Below are 16,818 nucleotides of genomic sequence, written 5' to 3'. Positions count from 1 at the left end.
GAGATGTAGAGATAAAAACTGGCAAGATATTTAAGGTGCGTGTGGGTAGAGGAGTCAAAGGTGATGCTTAGAAATTTTTCATTTTCTCATTTTTTTTACCTGATGTAACCAAAGCCTATGTTTTCTTATTAATAAAGCCCATGACAATTCATTTCAGAAGAACATAATTGCTAATAGTGATGATGTTAGCGAAATGTCATTAACCTTGTGCCCCCAAGGGGGGGTTTCCATAAGGAGGAAATCCCAGTGAAAGAAACCTCTGAGATAAAAAGGTTCGGGAAAATTGAAAAGGGAGATGAGTCCAGTGCTTCAGTATGTTGGAAGAAGCTTGTGACAGGTCAAGGAGAAGACCTTGAAGAGGCAAAGAATCTACCAGATTCAGAAAAGGAAACAAAAAGGAAAGGGGAATAGGGAAGGAGGCCAAAGGAGACTGAAGATTACTGCTCCAGCTTGCACAGGTGGTGACATCTAATTTTACACGTTCACAGGTAATGAACTGAGAATAGACTATGCAAAGGGGTAATATTCTAGTGTGGGCAAGGAATACTAATGGGATATATTCTTATTAAAAGGAAGTGGAGAAACACAGAAATAGATGAATCACATTAATCCAGACATTACTCCCCTGAGATTCTAGTTAAAATTTAAGATTAGGTAAAACAAAAATACTCTCCACTCAAAATCCTCTAAAATATGGTCACTGTGCAAATTCCTTAAGCTATATCTTTTCTGTTCTGATTCAGATGGGATCAACGTTTGACCTCATTCTAATTTAATCCAACCAGATGTTGTAAATTTTGGTGTGACAATATTTCTTCTTTTAATGTTTGTTGATACAAAATAACTAGAGTAGTGAATTATTAATCAGGAAATCAACAAGCATTTATTAAGTACCTACTATGTAGTAGTCATTGTGCTAGGTGTTTAGCATGCAAAATAAAAAACAAATCAGTCCCTGCCTTGAGTTTACAATGAATCGGAGAGAAAGGTACAATGTACATAAATTTCAGTTGTTCAATCTTTTTTCACTTGTGTCTGACTCTTTGTGGCCCCATTTGGATCTAAGAAGAAGAGAGAAAGATAAGATTGGATGGAATGTGTGATATTTTAACAAAATTAAAATTTTGCCTTCAATACTCAATGATGTAAAAAAAAAACTGGGGCTGTTAGCGCTTAATCAATAAATGAAAGAGGTCTCCCTTTCTGCCTCAGGAAATAATCAGTAGCTGTGGGTTGAAATTGCAAAGGACCCAGGAGTCAATACTGAAGAAAGGCAAAAGAAAGAGTTTGGTTTAGAAGAATTAAGACTGGAAAGAAAACCTTTCTTGAACATCACAAAGTAGGTGAATTCAGCTCAAATTGAAAGGAAGAATTCATCCAGGGAGATAATCAATATAGACAGCTTAGGCATTTGGGAAACAGGACTCTGGATTCAGAGAGTAAGAAATAGATATAACCCAGCTGTGGGAAGTCACTGAGATGTTTCCCAAATATTTGGTCAAAGCTGGACTTTTATTTCTATGTTCTCTTAACTGTTAAAACTTCATAATTTGTACCTTTATGTCTTCTCACAAACTAGAAGAGTTTCTGTAGTCATTGAAAAGACTACTGTGAAATACTAATGGCATCAATAACTTACAGGGGGAAGGATGGAGAGAGGAGCAGAGGGCTGTGGATGTGAGGCCAAAGCTACAACATTTTTCTCCTAGAAATTACCTTTTATTTATTTATCTGTATACATTATGTATAAGTACAGAGGTTCTTGAATTAGGGTTCTTAATAGATTTCAAAGGGCATTTAAACTTTTAGGGATAAAATTGCATCTTTATTTCAGCATAATAAGCTTCCTTTATAATCTTATATAATTTATACAATTAAAAACTTTATTCTGAGAAAGGTGTCCATTGGTTTCATCAGATGGCGAAAATGATCCATGGCACAAAAAGGACCCTTGCTCTACTGGAATTAAAGTATCTTATGGGTAGATGTCCAATATTTTCCTTTAAAACTTCAAGCACATAGATGTCTTATAAATTGAATTGTGAATAAAAGCATTGCTCCAATCTCTTGTTGGGGAAAGCGTAAATGGGAAATCAAAAGGAAAGCAGTCAAAGAGGAGAATTAGAAGACATTAGTTGCTGTGATCACACACAGCTTTTGGAGCATGGGTGTTATTTTGTGGCAGTGCTTGGCATTCAAAAAGGTGAGACATCTATTAGACCATTTCTTTATTTGTAGTTTAATGCAATTAAGGTGCTATGATTAATATGAGTAACAACAATTCCTCTCACTCTTATAAGATTTTGAGCAGGGGTGGCTAGATGGTGCAGTGAATAGAGAACTGACCCTGGAGTCAGGAGGACCTGAGTTCAAATCCAGCCTCAGACACTTAACACTTACTAGCCATGAGACCTTGGGCAAGTCACTTAGCCCCAATTGCCCTCCAAAAAGCAAAAACAAAAAGACTTGGAGCATAGACCTAGCTCTCTGTGCTTCTTTCTGATAATCTTCCCCTTAGAAGCCACTAGAACAAACCATGAGGCCACTTGTAGAGAAGCTTAATACAGCTACAACAAAGGTGGTATCTCAAAACTCTCACTAGAGAGTTGGCCAGTGGCTGCAAGACCTGCAGCAGACTTGGCAGCAGCTTCTGGCTGACTCCTTTCTCTGCTTCACTTTATTTTAACTTTACAGGTTGTGCTGGAGCTCTAATTGAAAGGAATGGTCCAGGTATCATGGGGAGGAAACGGCACATATAATGCTGTAGGGTTTTTGCAGAGACAGGTCAAGAGGCATCATAGAGGGGGTGATGACAGACTGCATTTTTTCTTTCCCCATAGAGAAAGGAAGACTTGGGGTTATTTACTTATGTGAGCTAACGTAGGAAGGAATTGGGAAGGACTAAGGATCAGGAAATCTGGGTTTCTCTGTGAATTTAGTCCCAATATCTGGTTTTCTCATCCATAAATTAATGATCTTATACTCTGCCTCTTTTCTAGCACCTGGATCTAGCTCCCTCCCCACTCCACCCACCAGTATGCTTAGAACCAAGAAAAAGAGACATCTTCTGTTAATGCCTACCAACCCTTAGATTTTGAAAAATAAATGTGATAATGATCTAGATTCTTTAAGACTCAGTTTAGAAATCAGGATGAAGGAAATTTACATAAAACACTTTCTCCACAGGTTTCTGGAAAGTTGAGATATGCACAACATTTTCCCCTCCATAGGAACTGAACAGTCACTAATTCTGCGGGGTTGTGTGGCTGTGTTGGGGCTATTTGTGAAGGTTACTGATAGGAAGCAATTTTCCTCTGGTTTGAGCCTAACCTCAGATCCAGATATCAGTGTCAACTTAAATTCAATCTACAAGAATTTATTTAGTACCTAATATATGCCAGGCACTGTACTGAGAACTAGGGATACAAAGAAGACAAAAACAGTCCCTGCTCTCAAAGAGCTCACAATCTAATGGGGGAGACCAGATGAACAACCATGTACAAACAAGACATACAGGATGAGGTGGAAGTAATCTCAAAGGGAGGGCACTGTCATTAAAGACTGGGGAAGACTTCTTGCAGAAGGTGGAAGTTGAGCTGAAAATGAAGGAAACCATGGAAGCCAGGACAAGGAGGAAGAGAATTCCAGGCATTCGGTTTCAGTCAGTGAAACTGTATAAAATCAAGAGATGGGGTATTTTGTGTGAAGAATAGAAAGGGGGCCAGTATCACTGCATCACCAAGTCTATATAAGTGCATAAGGGGTAAGAAAACCAGAAAAGCAGTGTTGTTGGGGTGGGAAGGAAGGTTATACAAAGTTTTAAACATCAAACAGAGGATTTTATATTTCATTCTGGAGGCAATAGGAGTCAATGGAGTTGACTGAATATGAGCAGAAAGACATAGTTAGACCTGTGCTTTAGGAAGATGAGTTTGATAACTGAGTGTTGAATAAACTGGAGTGGGAAGACATTTGAGACCAAAAGATCATGAGATGGATATTACCATAGTGTAGGCAAAGTATAATAAAGGCCTGCATCAAGGTAGTGGCAGTGTCAGAGGACAAAAAGGGGTAAATATGAGACATGTTGGGAAGTTGTATCAACAGAATTTGGCAATGAGTGAGTATGGAGGGAGTGAGAGAGTGAATAGTCAAAGATGAGCCATACTTTGCAAGCCTTGGTGACTAGGAGAGTGCTGTTGCCCTCAGTAGTAGTAGGAAAGTTAGAAAGAGAGGAAAGGGGAGTCAAAATGGTGGAGTAGATGCAGGACCTCTCCGCTGCTCCGGCTTTCACCTTCCCCAATCCATGTAAAAAGGGGACTCTAAACAAACTTTGGAGCTGCAGAACCCACAAAATGACACAGAGAAGCTAACCTTCCACTGAGGACAGCCCAGCAGGCTGGCAGGAATAGGCCAGCACGGTGCCCTGGGAGCTGAGCCCAGCCCCACACCTAGGCTTTAGCCCCACGGCAGGCCTGACCAGCCACCACCTGGAGGGACACCAAATCAGCAGCAGCTGATTTATCAGAACATAGATGCGAGGGACAAAGTGAGAGGTCAGTGCAGTGTGTACTTTGGGAAACAGTAAATGGGAATGCGTGTCTTTTTGCCCCCGGCAGAGAAGCCCATGAGATGCCAGCACAGCCAGCGAACTAGCACCAGGTGTCAGCTTCAGCTACTGGCCTGCAGAGTGTAGGGGAACCAAGCACCCATCTGAGGGGTAATCGCTCTTGCTTTAACCTTCTTGGATCTGGATTGCAGTCTAGGGTGGAGGTCCTGAGGTATGTGTCCGGCTTGCCAGAGCATGTGGAGACCTCAGAGAGGGCACCCAACTAATACCTCTGGCAGCTGAGAAAACCCCAGCATTTGGGATGCAAGCTCCCCTGTCTGGTGGCAGAGTCCTACTGTAGCAAAAAGCCCGGGGGTCAAGTGACTGAGGGGTGACATTACCAGGCAAAGGAAAAAAACAGACAGAAGATTCCCACATTAGACTCCTGTTTGGGGACAAAAAAAAGCAAAGCATGGAACAGGAGGAAGACAGTGAAGTCAGAACTTCTGCACCAAAAGCTTCCAAGAAAAATATAAGCTGGTTACAGGCCACATAGGACCTTAAGAAGCAGATGAGAGAAGTGGAGGAAAAAATGAAAGAGAAATGAGAATGATGCAAGAACATTACGAAATGAGAGTCAACAGTGTGACTGAGGAAAATCACACCTTAAAAAATAGACTAACTAAAATGGCAAAAGAGGCTCAAAAAGGCAATGAGGAGAAGAATGCCTTAAAATGCCAAATTTGCCAGATGGAAAAAAGACTCTCAAAAACTCAATGAGGAGAATTATTGCTTCAGAATTATATTGGAGCAAATGGAAGCTAATGACTTTATGAGAAATCAAGATGCTGTTAAACAGATCCAAACAAATGAAAGAATAGAAGGCAACATGAAATATCTCATGGGAAAAACCACTGACCTGGAAAATACATCCAGGAGAGATAGTTTAAAAATTATTGGACTACCGGAAAGCCATGATCAAAGTAAGAACCTAGAAATCATCCTCCAAGAAATTCTTAAGGAAAACTGCCCTGATGTTTTAGAACCAGAGGGCAAAATAGAGGTTGAAAGAATCCACTGATCACCTCCTGAAAAAAATCCCAAAAAGAAAACTCCTAGGAATATTATAGCCAGGTTCCAGAATTCCCAGATTAAGGAGAGAATATTACAAGCAGCCAGGAAGAAACAATTTGAATATTGTGGAAACACAATCAGGATAACCCAGGATCTGGCAGCGTCTACACTGAGGGATCGAAGAGCTTGGAATATGATATTCCGGAGGTCAAAGAGCTGGGATTAAAACCAAAAGTCCAGCAAAACACCAGAAAAACTGAGTATTATATTTCAGGGGAAAATATGGTCATTCAGTGGAATAGTGGACTTTCAAGCATTCTTACTGAAAAAACCAGAGTTGAATAGAAAATTTGACATTCAGATAAAAGAAGCAAGAGAAGAATGAGAAGGTAAACAGGGAAAAGAAATCATAAGGAATTTATCAAAGTTGAACTATTAACATTCCTACATGGAAAAACAATAATTGTAACTTATGAAACTTTTCTCAATAGTTGAAGAGAATAGAAACATATATATGTCTATATATGAGGGTATATGGGCATATGAATACATATGCGAATGTGTGTATACATGTTTACAGGTATACATAGATAGAGGGCACAGGACCAATTTAACAGGAAGGGATGATCCTTACAAGGTGAAATTAAAAGGTGAGAGAGGAATATAATGAGAAGAGATGGGGAGAGACAGAATGGTTCAAACTGTCTCATATAGAAGAGGCAAGGGAAAATGGTTACAATGGAGGGGAAGAATAGGAAGGCAAAAGGGAATGGGTCAACCTTATTCCCATTGAATTTGGCTTGAGGAGGGAATGAAATACACACTAAATAGGGTATCTCACCCTACAGAAGAGCAGGGGTGGAAGGGGATGAGAGGGTGGATGATGGAAGAGAGGGCAGGCTGGGGGAGAGGGAAGTTGGAAGCACCCACTTTTCAAAAGGGACAGGATCAAAATAGAGAATAGAACAAGTGGGAGGTGGGATAAGAGGGAGGGAAATATAGTCAGTCTTTTACAATATATCTACTATGTTATTGTTTTGCATTAGCCACACATGCACAACATATACTGAACTACTTATCTTCCCAGTAAGGGTGGGTGACAAGGGAGGAAGGGAATGAATCTGGAATTCAAAGTTTTAAATTCAAATATTTAAACATATATATATATATATATATATATGTGTGTGTGTGTGTGTGTGTGTGTGTGTGTGTGTATATATATACTATTATTAATACTATTTTACATGTAATTGGGAAATAAGGTATACAGGCACTGGGGCATAGAGTTCCACTGGAAAAGTCAAAAGGGATATTGGAGAAAATATGGGAGACAGCAGATTGGAGGAGGGGATATCCTGTGGGACTGCTATTTTGTGGTGGTGGGTAGGGGAAAAATGGGGAGAAAATTTGTAACTCAAAATCTGGTGGAAATGAATGATGTAAGTCAGAAGTTAATAAAGCATTTGAAAAATAAAAAAAGAGAGGAAAGATTTGGTGGCAGGGTTGGGGGGGGGAGGAATATAATTTGTTTAGTCTGGGGCATGTTGAATTTAAAATATTCACTTTGAGATGCCCATTAGAGAGCTAGAGATGTGAGGCTATAGGTTGAGAGAGGTTATTAATAGATCTGAGAAGTTGTACAAGGGAGGAAGGTGAGAAAACACTGAAGTATTATAGAATTATATAATTAAATCTGTAAGAGAATTTAGTGATTCTCAAATTCAACCCCCTCATTCTAGACCTGAGAAAACTGAGACCCAGAGAAGTTTAACAGGGACTTGCCTAAGATCACATAGCTAGTAAATATCTGACCTAGGATCTGAATGCAGACCTTTCTGATTACAACTACAGTGCCCTTGCCACTATACAAAGCTGCCTATTTTCTCCTCCCTTCTCCATGCTTGCTAAATACATAGAGTCTATGTATGTCTACAGGATTCAATGCCATAGGACAGGTCCTAAATTCTCCTTCTTGCCAGTTTCTCTACCAGCAGGAGTTAACATCAAGGCAATGCAAAGTGGCAACCAAACCTTTGTGACCCATTTCATCCTGGTTGGCCTTCACCATCACCCAAGGCTTGGTGTCCCACTCTTTCTCATCTTCTTTGCCATCTACCTCCTCACCATCTCTGGTAATGGGCTAATAATACTCACTATACTAGTCGATGCTCGGCTGCATCGACCCATGTACTGGTTTCTATGTCACCTCTCTTTTCTGGACATGACCATCTCTTGTGCCATTGTCCCCAAGATGCTAGCTGGCTTCCTGTTGGACAGCAAGGTCATCTCCTTTGGAGGCTGTGTGATTCAGCTCTTCTCTTTCCACTTCTTGGGGTGCACTGAATGTTTCCTCTATACCCTCATGGCTTATGATCGCTTTCTTGCCATCTGTAAACCCCTGCATTATGCTACCATCATGACCCGAAGTGTCTGTAATTGTCTGGCCTTAGGCACTTGGCTGGGTGGCTCTCTCCATTCAATCTTCCAGACTTGCTTCATGTTCCGTCTACCCTTCTGTGGCCCCAATGAGGTGGACTATTTTTTCTGTGATATTCCTGCCATGCTGCGGCTTGCCTGTGCTGACACTGTCATCAATGAATTGGTCACCTTTGTGGACATTGGTTTCTTAGCCCTCACCTGCTTTGTGCTTATTCTCACCTCCTATGGCTATATTGTAGCTGCCATCCTGCGCATCCGCTCTGCTGATGGGCGCCGCAATGCCTTCTCTACCTGTGCTGCACACCTAACTGTCGTCATTGTCTACTATGTGCCCTGTACTTTCATTTATCTGCGGCCTGGCTCCCAAGAGCCACTGGATGGGGTAGTGGCTGTTTTCTACACAGTCATAACACCTCTGCTAAATCCCATTATCTACACACTCCGTAACAAGGAGATGAAGTCAGCATTGTGGAGGTTGGGGGGGCATAGGGCAGTGCAGCCCCATTGACCCCACCTAGCAAGGCAGATTTAAGCAAAACTGAGCCAAGGAAGGCAAAAGACCAGTATGAGAGGAATTTCCCAGATGAAGGAGAGATAATTACACAGATAGAGGAACATAGATGTCCTGAGAGGGAGCCCTGTATAATATCAGCACAGAAACTATTTACCTTATTTTCATTGTAGTTTCAATAAAAACACAATAGATAAACTAAGAAAAGAATTAGAAATGAGTAAAAATGAATCTAATAAGAATATCTCCTCCTGAGGAACCTGTTTAGCTTAATATTCCATCTAAGTTTGAAGAAAACAAAGATTTCTGGAGTTTTTAGCTTAACTAAGAGAATAAAAAGTCACTCAAGGATCCTTAGGACTCCTGAACTGTAAAATCCATGAAAAGCACACTCCAGCTAAGAGACAAAACTTAAAATGAGCCTGAAAATATGGTTTTCTGGATTAATAGCAACTATTCTACCTTATTAAGCTATGGGAAGTAAGCCAAGGGCACCAATTCCATCCCTTTCCAAGAATATTTAGCTGTGCCTTCTACCTCTTAGGATGAGTGTGTATAGTGAATGAACAAGGAAAGTTAACTTTAATGGACATTAAAAAACCAGGCATGTGCTCAGTAACCTGGGAAAAAACTTGATTTTTGGATATTGAAGGTGTGAGAGAGAGACACACACATCATAAGGAGTCCTTGTTAACCTCCAGAGGATGTGTTTAGTATACCTACTCCCAAACCATAGGATACAGGGAATGAGAAAGGCTCCTACAAAAGGCTTCACATGCAAACCTAGTAGCCCAAGTGTCTTTCAATTCACTCTATCCCCAAACTTAACTCCCTAACCCCTCATGTTTTCAAAATGTCAAGAACTCTGTGGAAGTGGAGAGAGGTTGCTCAGAAGGGGATGGAATATTTCTGAGAACAAACGTATGCTGCCTGCACATATTTTCTGTGAGCAGTACAAGAGAAATGGAATAAGGAATAAGAGGAAATGAGACAAAAAATATTCCAGAAGATTCAGTACATGTCTAGTATGATTTATCAAGTACCTCACATGTGTCCAGAATGATACAAACACACAGGGATGTCACAGCTCTTGTCTCCAAAGAAGTTCTAGTCTTGTGAAAGAGCTTATGGATATGAAAAACAAACAGATTATTATATAAAGTAATAAATATTTAAGTCCCAACATACTGTATCACGGAAATTTACAAATATGACAGATGAGTTACAGCTAAAGGATTTTAAGAAACACTCACAAAAGAGATGAAAATTGCATTTGAACTTGTCTTTGATGGATGATCAGAATTTATTTTTGACAGCATTATACTATTTAAGTTTTTAAGGGTATTGAAATCATGTTAAATTCTGGCTTTGGCATAATTTATAGAAGCACAGAAAAAAGGAAAAAAAGGGACAAACAAATCCATTGGTTATTTAGAGAAGTTATTCCAAGCATTCTTTTTCACCACTCAGCTTTCCCTAATACAAACACACAGTATGGGGAATGAAGATAATTTGGTCAATCCCTTTGCAATCCTTGGGCAATACAGGAATAGAGTAATCCAGGAATAATAGTTATGAGTTCATGAGTGCACCAAGCCACAGGAGGAATTTGGCCCAATATTTTAAATTTACATAATATGCACAGACATCCTTTATATTTATTTAATTATCTAACATAAATTTGAATGATTAGAATTTAGGAACATATTTGAATAAAATTATGGTAACCTTAAGACTTCTCTTTTTTTTTTTAATCAATTGGGGTTAAGTAACTTGCTCAAGGTTACATGGCCAGTTATTTTGTGTGGGTGCCAAGTATCTGAGGCTGGAACTGATCCCAGGTCTCCCGATGCTGGGCCGGCACTCTTAGTGCACCATCTGGCCACCCCAAGACTTCTCTCCCTGACATTAAACACTCTAAGTTCCTTCAAATGATTTTCCTGTGACATAGTTTGAGCCCCTTTATTATCATAATCCCCCTCACAAGGTAATCTCACTAGGGCATAATATAGAACCAGGGATATTATTTCCTTTATTCAAGATATCATACATACATAAGATATCATACAATTCAGACTGAGAATAAATTATCATTTTTGTCGGTTACATTATACTGTTGGCTTACATTGATCTGGAAGTCCACTAAAACCCAAAGGTTATTTTCATATGTACTGCTATCTATCTATATTTTCCCCATCCTGTATTTGGGGAATTGATTTTTTTAAACCTATATGTCAGACTCTACAATTATCCCTATTACATGTATATGTGGGGAAGGGGTGACAGTAGGATTATTTTGTTGCTTTTCAGTCACTTCAGTTGTGTCCAACTCTTTGTGAACCCCACTTGGAGTTTTCTTGCCGAAGATAATGGAGCGGTTTGTCATTTCCTTCTCCAGATCATTTTACAGATGGGGAAACTGAGGCAAATAGAGTTAAGTGAATTGCACAGGGTCCTATAGCTAGTAGATATTTGAGGGCAAATTTGAATTTAGGAAGAGGAGTAGCACAAGAGAAACACATCCTTCCTGCATTTCTCGAACTTTCTACATGACAAAGGTGTCCTACAAAGAGAGAAAAATACATATACAGAGTCTTTCACAAAATAATATTTCCTATTTGTTGTAGCCTCTTACAGAATTTTCCTTGACTATTAACATTACATACAAAATATTTCATAATTCATTGTGCCATTTTTTAACCATAGGTATGAGCAATACCATTAACCCTCTTCCCCAGCAAGTGATACAATGCATAAGGATAGTACCTGCGGAGTAGAATTCACTTGGAGTATCAACTCATATATGTAGTCACATAGATAGAACTAGAGCCAGGGATTGTCTGAGGGGATAATATTCCCCAAGGGATAGTCTGTTTAAACTGTGTTTCTAGGTTTGCCACAAGTGAACCTTGGCTGGTTAGCTGTGAAGTAAATCTTCCAGCCCACCAGAAAAGTAAAAATATAGCCCATGCACAAATGTACACATGTTAGAAAACTAAGGTCATATCTGCTGTGGTTTGTCTTAGAGGTTTCCAGATGATAGGTGTGCCTTTGTCTGTGTCTATAACAGAAGACTCAAGACACTATTCAGTGGGCATATGAGCATATCACTCTCAAATGGGAAATACTGTAATACAGCAAGAACCTAAGGAAGTCAATATAGCCTTTCTTATAAAGAGAATAAGACCCATCCCTGAAACATGTTGTTGAAGTTTCTTCTGTTTTTCTGCTTCTTGGTGGTCTTAAGACAACAGTTAGCTAAGAAACAATCAGCTGCACACAGGTTTGGGTTACTTGACCCTTGTTTTTCAACAGTATTGAATTTAGCAATATACATTCTTCTATCTATACTTGCCCAGATGACAAGGCACTCCTCTTCTATAATCTATAGGACTATAATTCCTGGGAATTTGGGCAAGGAAGCTGGTGGTTTAGGAATAAAGGGAAAGCAAAGGCTTTTTGTCTTTTTCCTAAGATATTTAACTAAAAGATTATTAAAATTAAATGCCAAGGGGGTCCAAAGGATCCATGGAGAGATTTCAGAGTTTCTGAACCTGGATAGGAAGCAATTACATATGATCATCGAACCAAAATTTTGCTTCTCCTTAATTATGAATGTAGACAGCAAAGCATTATTTTGAGATGGGGTCCATTCAGTTTACAAGACCACTAAAGGGGCACATGACACAAAAAAAGGTTAAAGATCCTTGAGTTAGATGATCAATAAGGGGTCTTCAAGTTCTGGAATTCCATAGGTCTATTTTACCCACATTGGACTGTACTCATGGAATCTGTAATTGGAAATAGAACTTCATTCCATCCCTCAAGAATCAACTTGGAAAAAATCCCAAAGAAACAAACATAGATTACTTCATTATAATGTGGGGAGGGGGAGTGTGGATTGTGCTTGGGAAAGAAATTAGAGTGGTAGGTTACTATTTTGTATTCCTATAAATCCTGAAACAAAAAAGAAAAAAGTTTTCTTTGCCATCACATTAATTCTATGTAGGAGTCCACTTTGAATCATCTGCCTTCCTCTTTGTTCCCCAAATGATCAGTTTTGAGTTATTATAGGTTCTACATTCAAAGAGAGTCTCAAATCTGTTCTTCCTATCTACTTCTACTGCCAACACCAGGCTCTAGTTTCTTCTCATCTGGGCTATAGCAACAACTCTATAACTGACCTCCCAACTTACAGTTGCTTGACATTACGATGCATCCTACATACTACCAACAAATTAACCTTCACAATAAATAGGACCATAGAATTCACCTATTCACAAGGTGACTCATCCCCTGAAGCATGCCCCATTACCCATTGGATCAAGTCAAAATTCTTTAATGTAGTGTTCAAAAATCTCCACAAATCTACTTCCTGCCTAGCTTTTTTTTAACTTTATTTTACATTATATAGTGTACTGAAAACAACACTGAACAAAAAGAAAAATGAGAAGACCTCAGTTTAAATACTGTCACTGACAGTCATAAGCCATAATATGATCAACAAGTCATTTGCTCTCTCTAATACTTGGTGTCCTCATCTGTAATGTGAAAAATTATATCTGTTTTACTTAATTCATAGGGCTGTAGTGATGAAAGTGATCTATAAATCTTAAAGTGCTACACAAATGTGTTAATATTATTATGTGTATTTTTCACGGTCCAAGTAAGTTAGATTACTTGCTACTCCCTGATCGTATCTGCTTCCTCTATTCACAAGATCAATGATATAAAAATGGAAAGGACTACAGAATCCATCTATTCCAAACCTTTCATTCTGTAAATGTGGAAATCAAGGCCCAGTGAGGTTACTTTTTCCGCATCCCCATTGGTTGAAAGTATTATTGATGACATTCAAACCCATGTTCTCTGGCTCTAGAACTTACCATCTTTACACTGCATTGCTTCCCTTTTGAAGGATGATATGGTGTAGTGGAAATAGCACAGACTGGGAGCTAGTCATTCCAGGATATAATCCTAGCTCTACCACTAACCAGCCTTGTTCCTTTTAACCAAGCACATCTTTGCTTTGTCATCTGCAAAATGAGGAGCTTGGACCAGATGACTTCTAATGTCTCTTATAGTTATAATAAACTATAAAGTTATTCCTTCTACATCACAACTTCCCCCATCATGGTTTTATATATTGTGAATGAGCATAAGAAATTAAGTAAGAATTTTGGAGGAATTTTGTGGAAGCTGCAGACACCACCAGTAGTACAGCAGATAACACAGAAAAAGTTTAGAAACTTAAAAATGCCAAAAAATGTATAGTACTATAAATACCCCCATAAAAGAAATAGAAAAAGTCAGACTCCTTCTCTGGTACAAAGGAAAGGTCCAAAAATTTTTCATGGACTTTCCAGATCTCAGAAGTTCCACACCTCTAACCCTCAGAGTCTTGAAGGAGGAGCTGTAATTCCATGGAACCCCTTCCTATCCCTACCTACTGACAGTCTAAACATCCTTGAAGGTCCAGCTCAAATGCCACCACATTAATGGAATCTGCTTTAATCCTTCCAACTAGAAATAACCTCCTCTTCTTCTAAACTCTCAAAGGAATTTTCCATTTTTCTTATTATACTCCACTTCGAATCATATCAATTTGGCCTCACAGTACTAAATCATAATATGCTGCTTGATTCTGTCTTACTTATCTTTGCAGATTTCTCAATTCTAAGTGTAGTGTTTTATATACAGTAACCACTAAATAAATGTATGTGTTGAATAAATAAATGGTTTATTGACTCAGTGAGTGCTATATATGTATATGTAAATATACATATATATGTTTAATATAGATAACAATGAAATGGAAAGAATCAAATTTGACTTATTTTAAGTCCTAGAAACCAAGAGAATATCAGCTAGGCATATTAAGAAGATTATAGAAAGGCAAGTTTATTGAAATTCATGTGAAAGATTGACATTAACTGCAATAATTCTTGTGATAATTATTACTTTACCCTTAAAGATCTCATTATTACACTCAGTGTTAGTGTGTATAATTGCCTGATACCCTCCATATGGTCAGACAATAGAATGAATTCCTCTCTATAAAAATTAAATATCTGGACTGCAAATGCCCAGGAGATGCTGTGTCCAAGATTCACCCAAAGCTTCTCAAGGGACTAAATTGTATCCCCTAGGTGGTACATTAAGCATAAAACACTGCTTACCCACAGCTACAGGGTTAGAGAAGAAGTCTACAAAAAAACGGAAGGCTAACAGCACCTAGAAGAGAGCCAGATCCATTGGAAAGCTAAAAAGATGCGACTTGCAGTCCCAACTAGGCACACTGGCTCTCTATCTGAGTGGGAAACTCAACTCAACATCCATGACTGGTATTGGAATGACTCAAATATGCCATTCTCAACACTAACAGAGTGAGACAGAAAGAAGAAAGAAAAGCTACATATTAGGGATCACGGATACCATCCAGGTAACCATATCTTCTTTTCCTTCTGAGACTTTGACAATGGAACAAGGTCATTATATTAGGAATCAATGAATTATCATATTCCCAGAGTGATAAAGTATCCTCTAAATTGTCTATCAAAAGCCAAAAAAAGAGCTAGAAATTAGTTTGACTAATATTCAGTGCCTATTATGTGAAAAGGGTCACTTCCAGGCACTGGAAGGGGAAAAAATTGTGATCCCTCCTATCATAGAATTTACAGGTCAACAGAAGGATCACACACACATTGACACAGACAAATATACACACACACATAATTATGACAACATATGTGCTAAGTGCACCAGAGAAGGACAAAACAAAGTTCAATATAAAGTCTAAAAGGGAAGCTTGTTTCCAAGGGGAAATGTTGGCAGAGGATGGAATAAGCAAAGACTTCTTGATCATGGAGCAGGTAATATTTGAATTATTACAATGATTTCATGGGAAGAGTTAAAATTCACAGTTAGAGCAAAACTATTCTGGGAACTGGGGAAAGGGTAAGGAAATACATCAAGGCAGTATAATGGGATGCAATAATTCAGTTGTCCTTATCAGACAGGGTACCATGGAGACAAAGTGGCCAAACCAAACACTGGTGACCCACTTCATTCTGGAGGGGATGGCAAACACACCAGAGCACCCCATATTTTTCTTCATTCTCTTCTTCCTCATATACACCACCACTGTGGTGGGGAATTTTTTGATCCTGCTGACAGTGGGCTTGGATCCTCATCTTCGCTCTCCCATGTACCACTTTCTGGGCCATCTCTCCTTCCTAGATGCATGTCTGTCCACGGTGACTGTACCCAAGGTCCTGGCAGGGCTCTTAACTCCAGAAGGAAAGGTGATATCCTTTGAGGGTTGTGCTATACAGCTCTATTTCTTCCACTTCCTGGCCAGTACTGAATGTTTCCTCTATACTGTTATGGCCTACGACAGATATATGGCCATCAGTCAGCCATTGCGATATCCAGTTGTCATGAGTCAGAGGGTGTGTGCAGGGTTTGCAGGGGCTACTTGGGCCACTGGTGCCATACACTCTGCCATCCACACCTCCCTCACCTTCCACCTCCCCTATTGTGGGCCTTCCCACATTGCCTACTTCTTCTGTGACATCCCCCCTGTCCTGAAGCTGGCTTGTACAGAGACTGCCCTCAATGAGATAGTCTTGCTGGCTAACATTGGCATTGTTGGTACAGGCTGCCTATTACTCATCATCATCTCCTATGTCTTCATTGTGGCATCTGTGCTAAGGATTCGTACTGCAGATGGACGCCGCCGTGCCTTTTCTACCTGCACAGCACACCTTACAGTGGTATTCCTCTACTATATGCCCCCGCTATGTATCTATATTCAGCCACACTCCAGTGGGGCAGGGATAGGAGCCCCAGCTGTCTTCTACACAATTGTCACCCCCATGCTCAACCCCTTCATTTACACCTTGAGGAATAAGGAAGTGAAACGGGCTCTGAGAAGACTTCTGTGCCATGGGCCTAGAGACTCACCTGCTATTAGTCCACCCCCGTGATATGTAGTATAACCCATTTCCATGACCCTTCCAATATAGCACTTGCCCAATGATATGATGAGATGGAAAGGACATCAATATGGGAGTGAGCAGATCTGCTCCAGGCCCAATTGTAACAAAGTCACTTTATATTTCTAGGTTAATTTCTATTACATGTAAAATGTGGTGTTTGGAGTAGATGCTCTCTAGAATCTCTCCCTCCTTTTATTCCATGCTTCTCTAGAACAAGGATAGGGGACCTGCTCTAGACTCACAAC

The 16,818-nt window shown here is 39.5% G+C and overlaps 2 protein-coding genes across 2 annotated transcripts; both read left to right on the top strand.

The window, feature by feature from the left end:
- The first annotated feature begins 7,520 nt into the window (after positions 1–7,520).
- Positions 7,521–8,570, top strand: OR10G6 (olfactory receptor family 10 subfamily G member 6). Its single transcript, XM_069070262.1, has one exon. It carries the CDS (start codon positions 7,521–7,523, stop codon positions 8,568–8,570), a length of 1,050 nt encoding a protein of 349 aa, XP_068926363.1.
- Positions 8,571–15,598: 7,028 nt separating this feature from the next.
- Positions 15,599–16,561, top strand: LOC138147686 (olfactory receptor 10S1-like). Its single transcript, XM_069070260.1, has one exon. The coding sequence runs from the start codon at positions 15,599–15,601 to the stop codon at positions 16,559–16,561; it is 963 nt and encodes a 320-aa protein (XP_068926361.1).
- Positions 16,562–16,818: the final 257 nt, after the last annotated feature.

The sequence above is a fragment of the Petaurus breviceps genome, unplaced genomic scaffold (genome assembly GCF_028583685.1).
Source record: "Petaurus breviceps papuanus isolate PSGF00001 unplaced genomic scaffold, PetGlider_PUasm1.0 90804, whole genome shotgun sequence".
NCBI lineage: Eukaryota > Metazoa > Chordata > Mammalia > Diprotodontia > Petauridae > Petaurus > Petaurus breviceps.
The sequence above is the reverse complement of the archived record's forward strand: the minus strand, read 5'-3'. Positions and strand labels throughout refer to the sequence as shown.

What these genes read in the sequence shown, in the direction of transcription:
- OR10G6 (XM_069070262.1), top strand. Translation starts at nt 7,521, where the DNA reads ATGCTTGCTAAATACATAGAGTCTATGTATGTCTACAGGATTCAATGC.
- LOC138147686 (XM_069070260.1), top strand. Translation starts at nt 15,599, where the DNA reads ATGGAGACAAAGTGGCCAAACCAAACACTGGTGACCCACTTCATTCTG.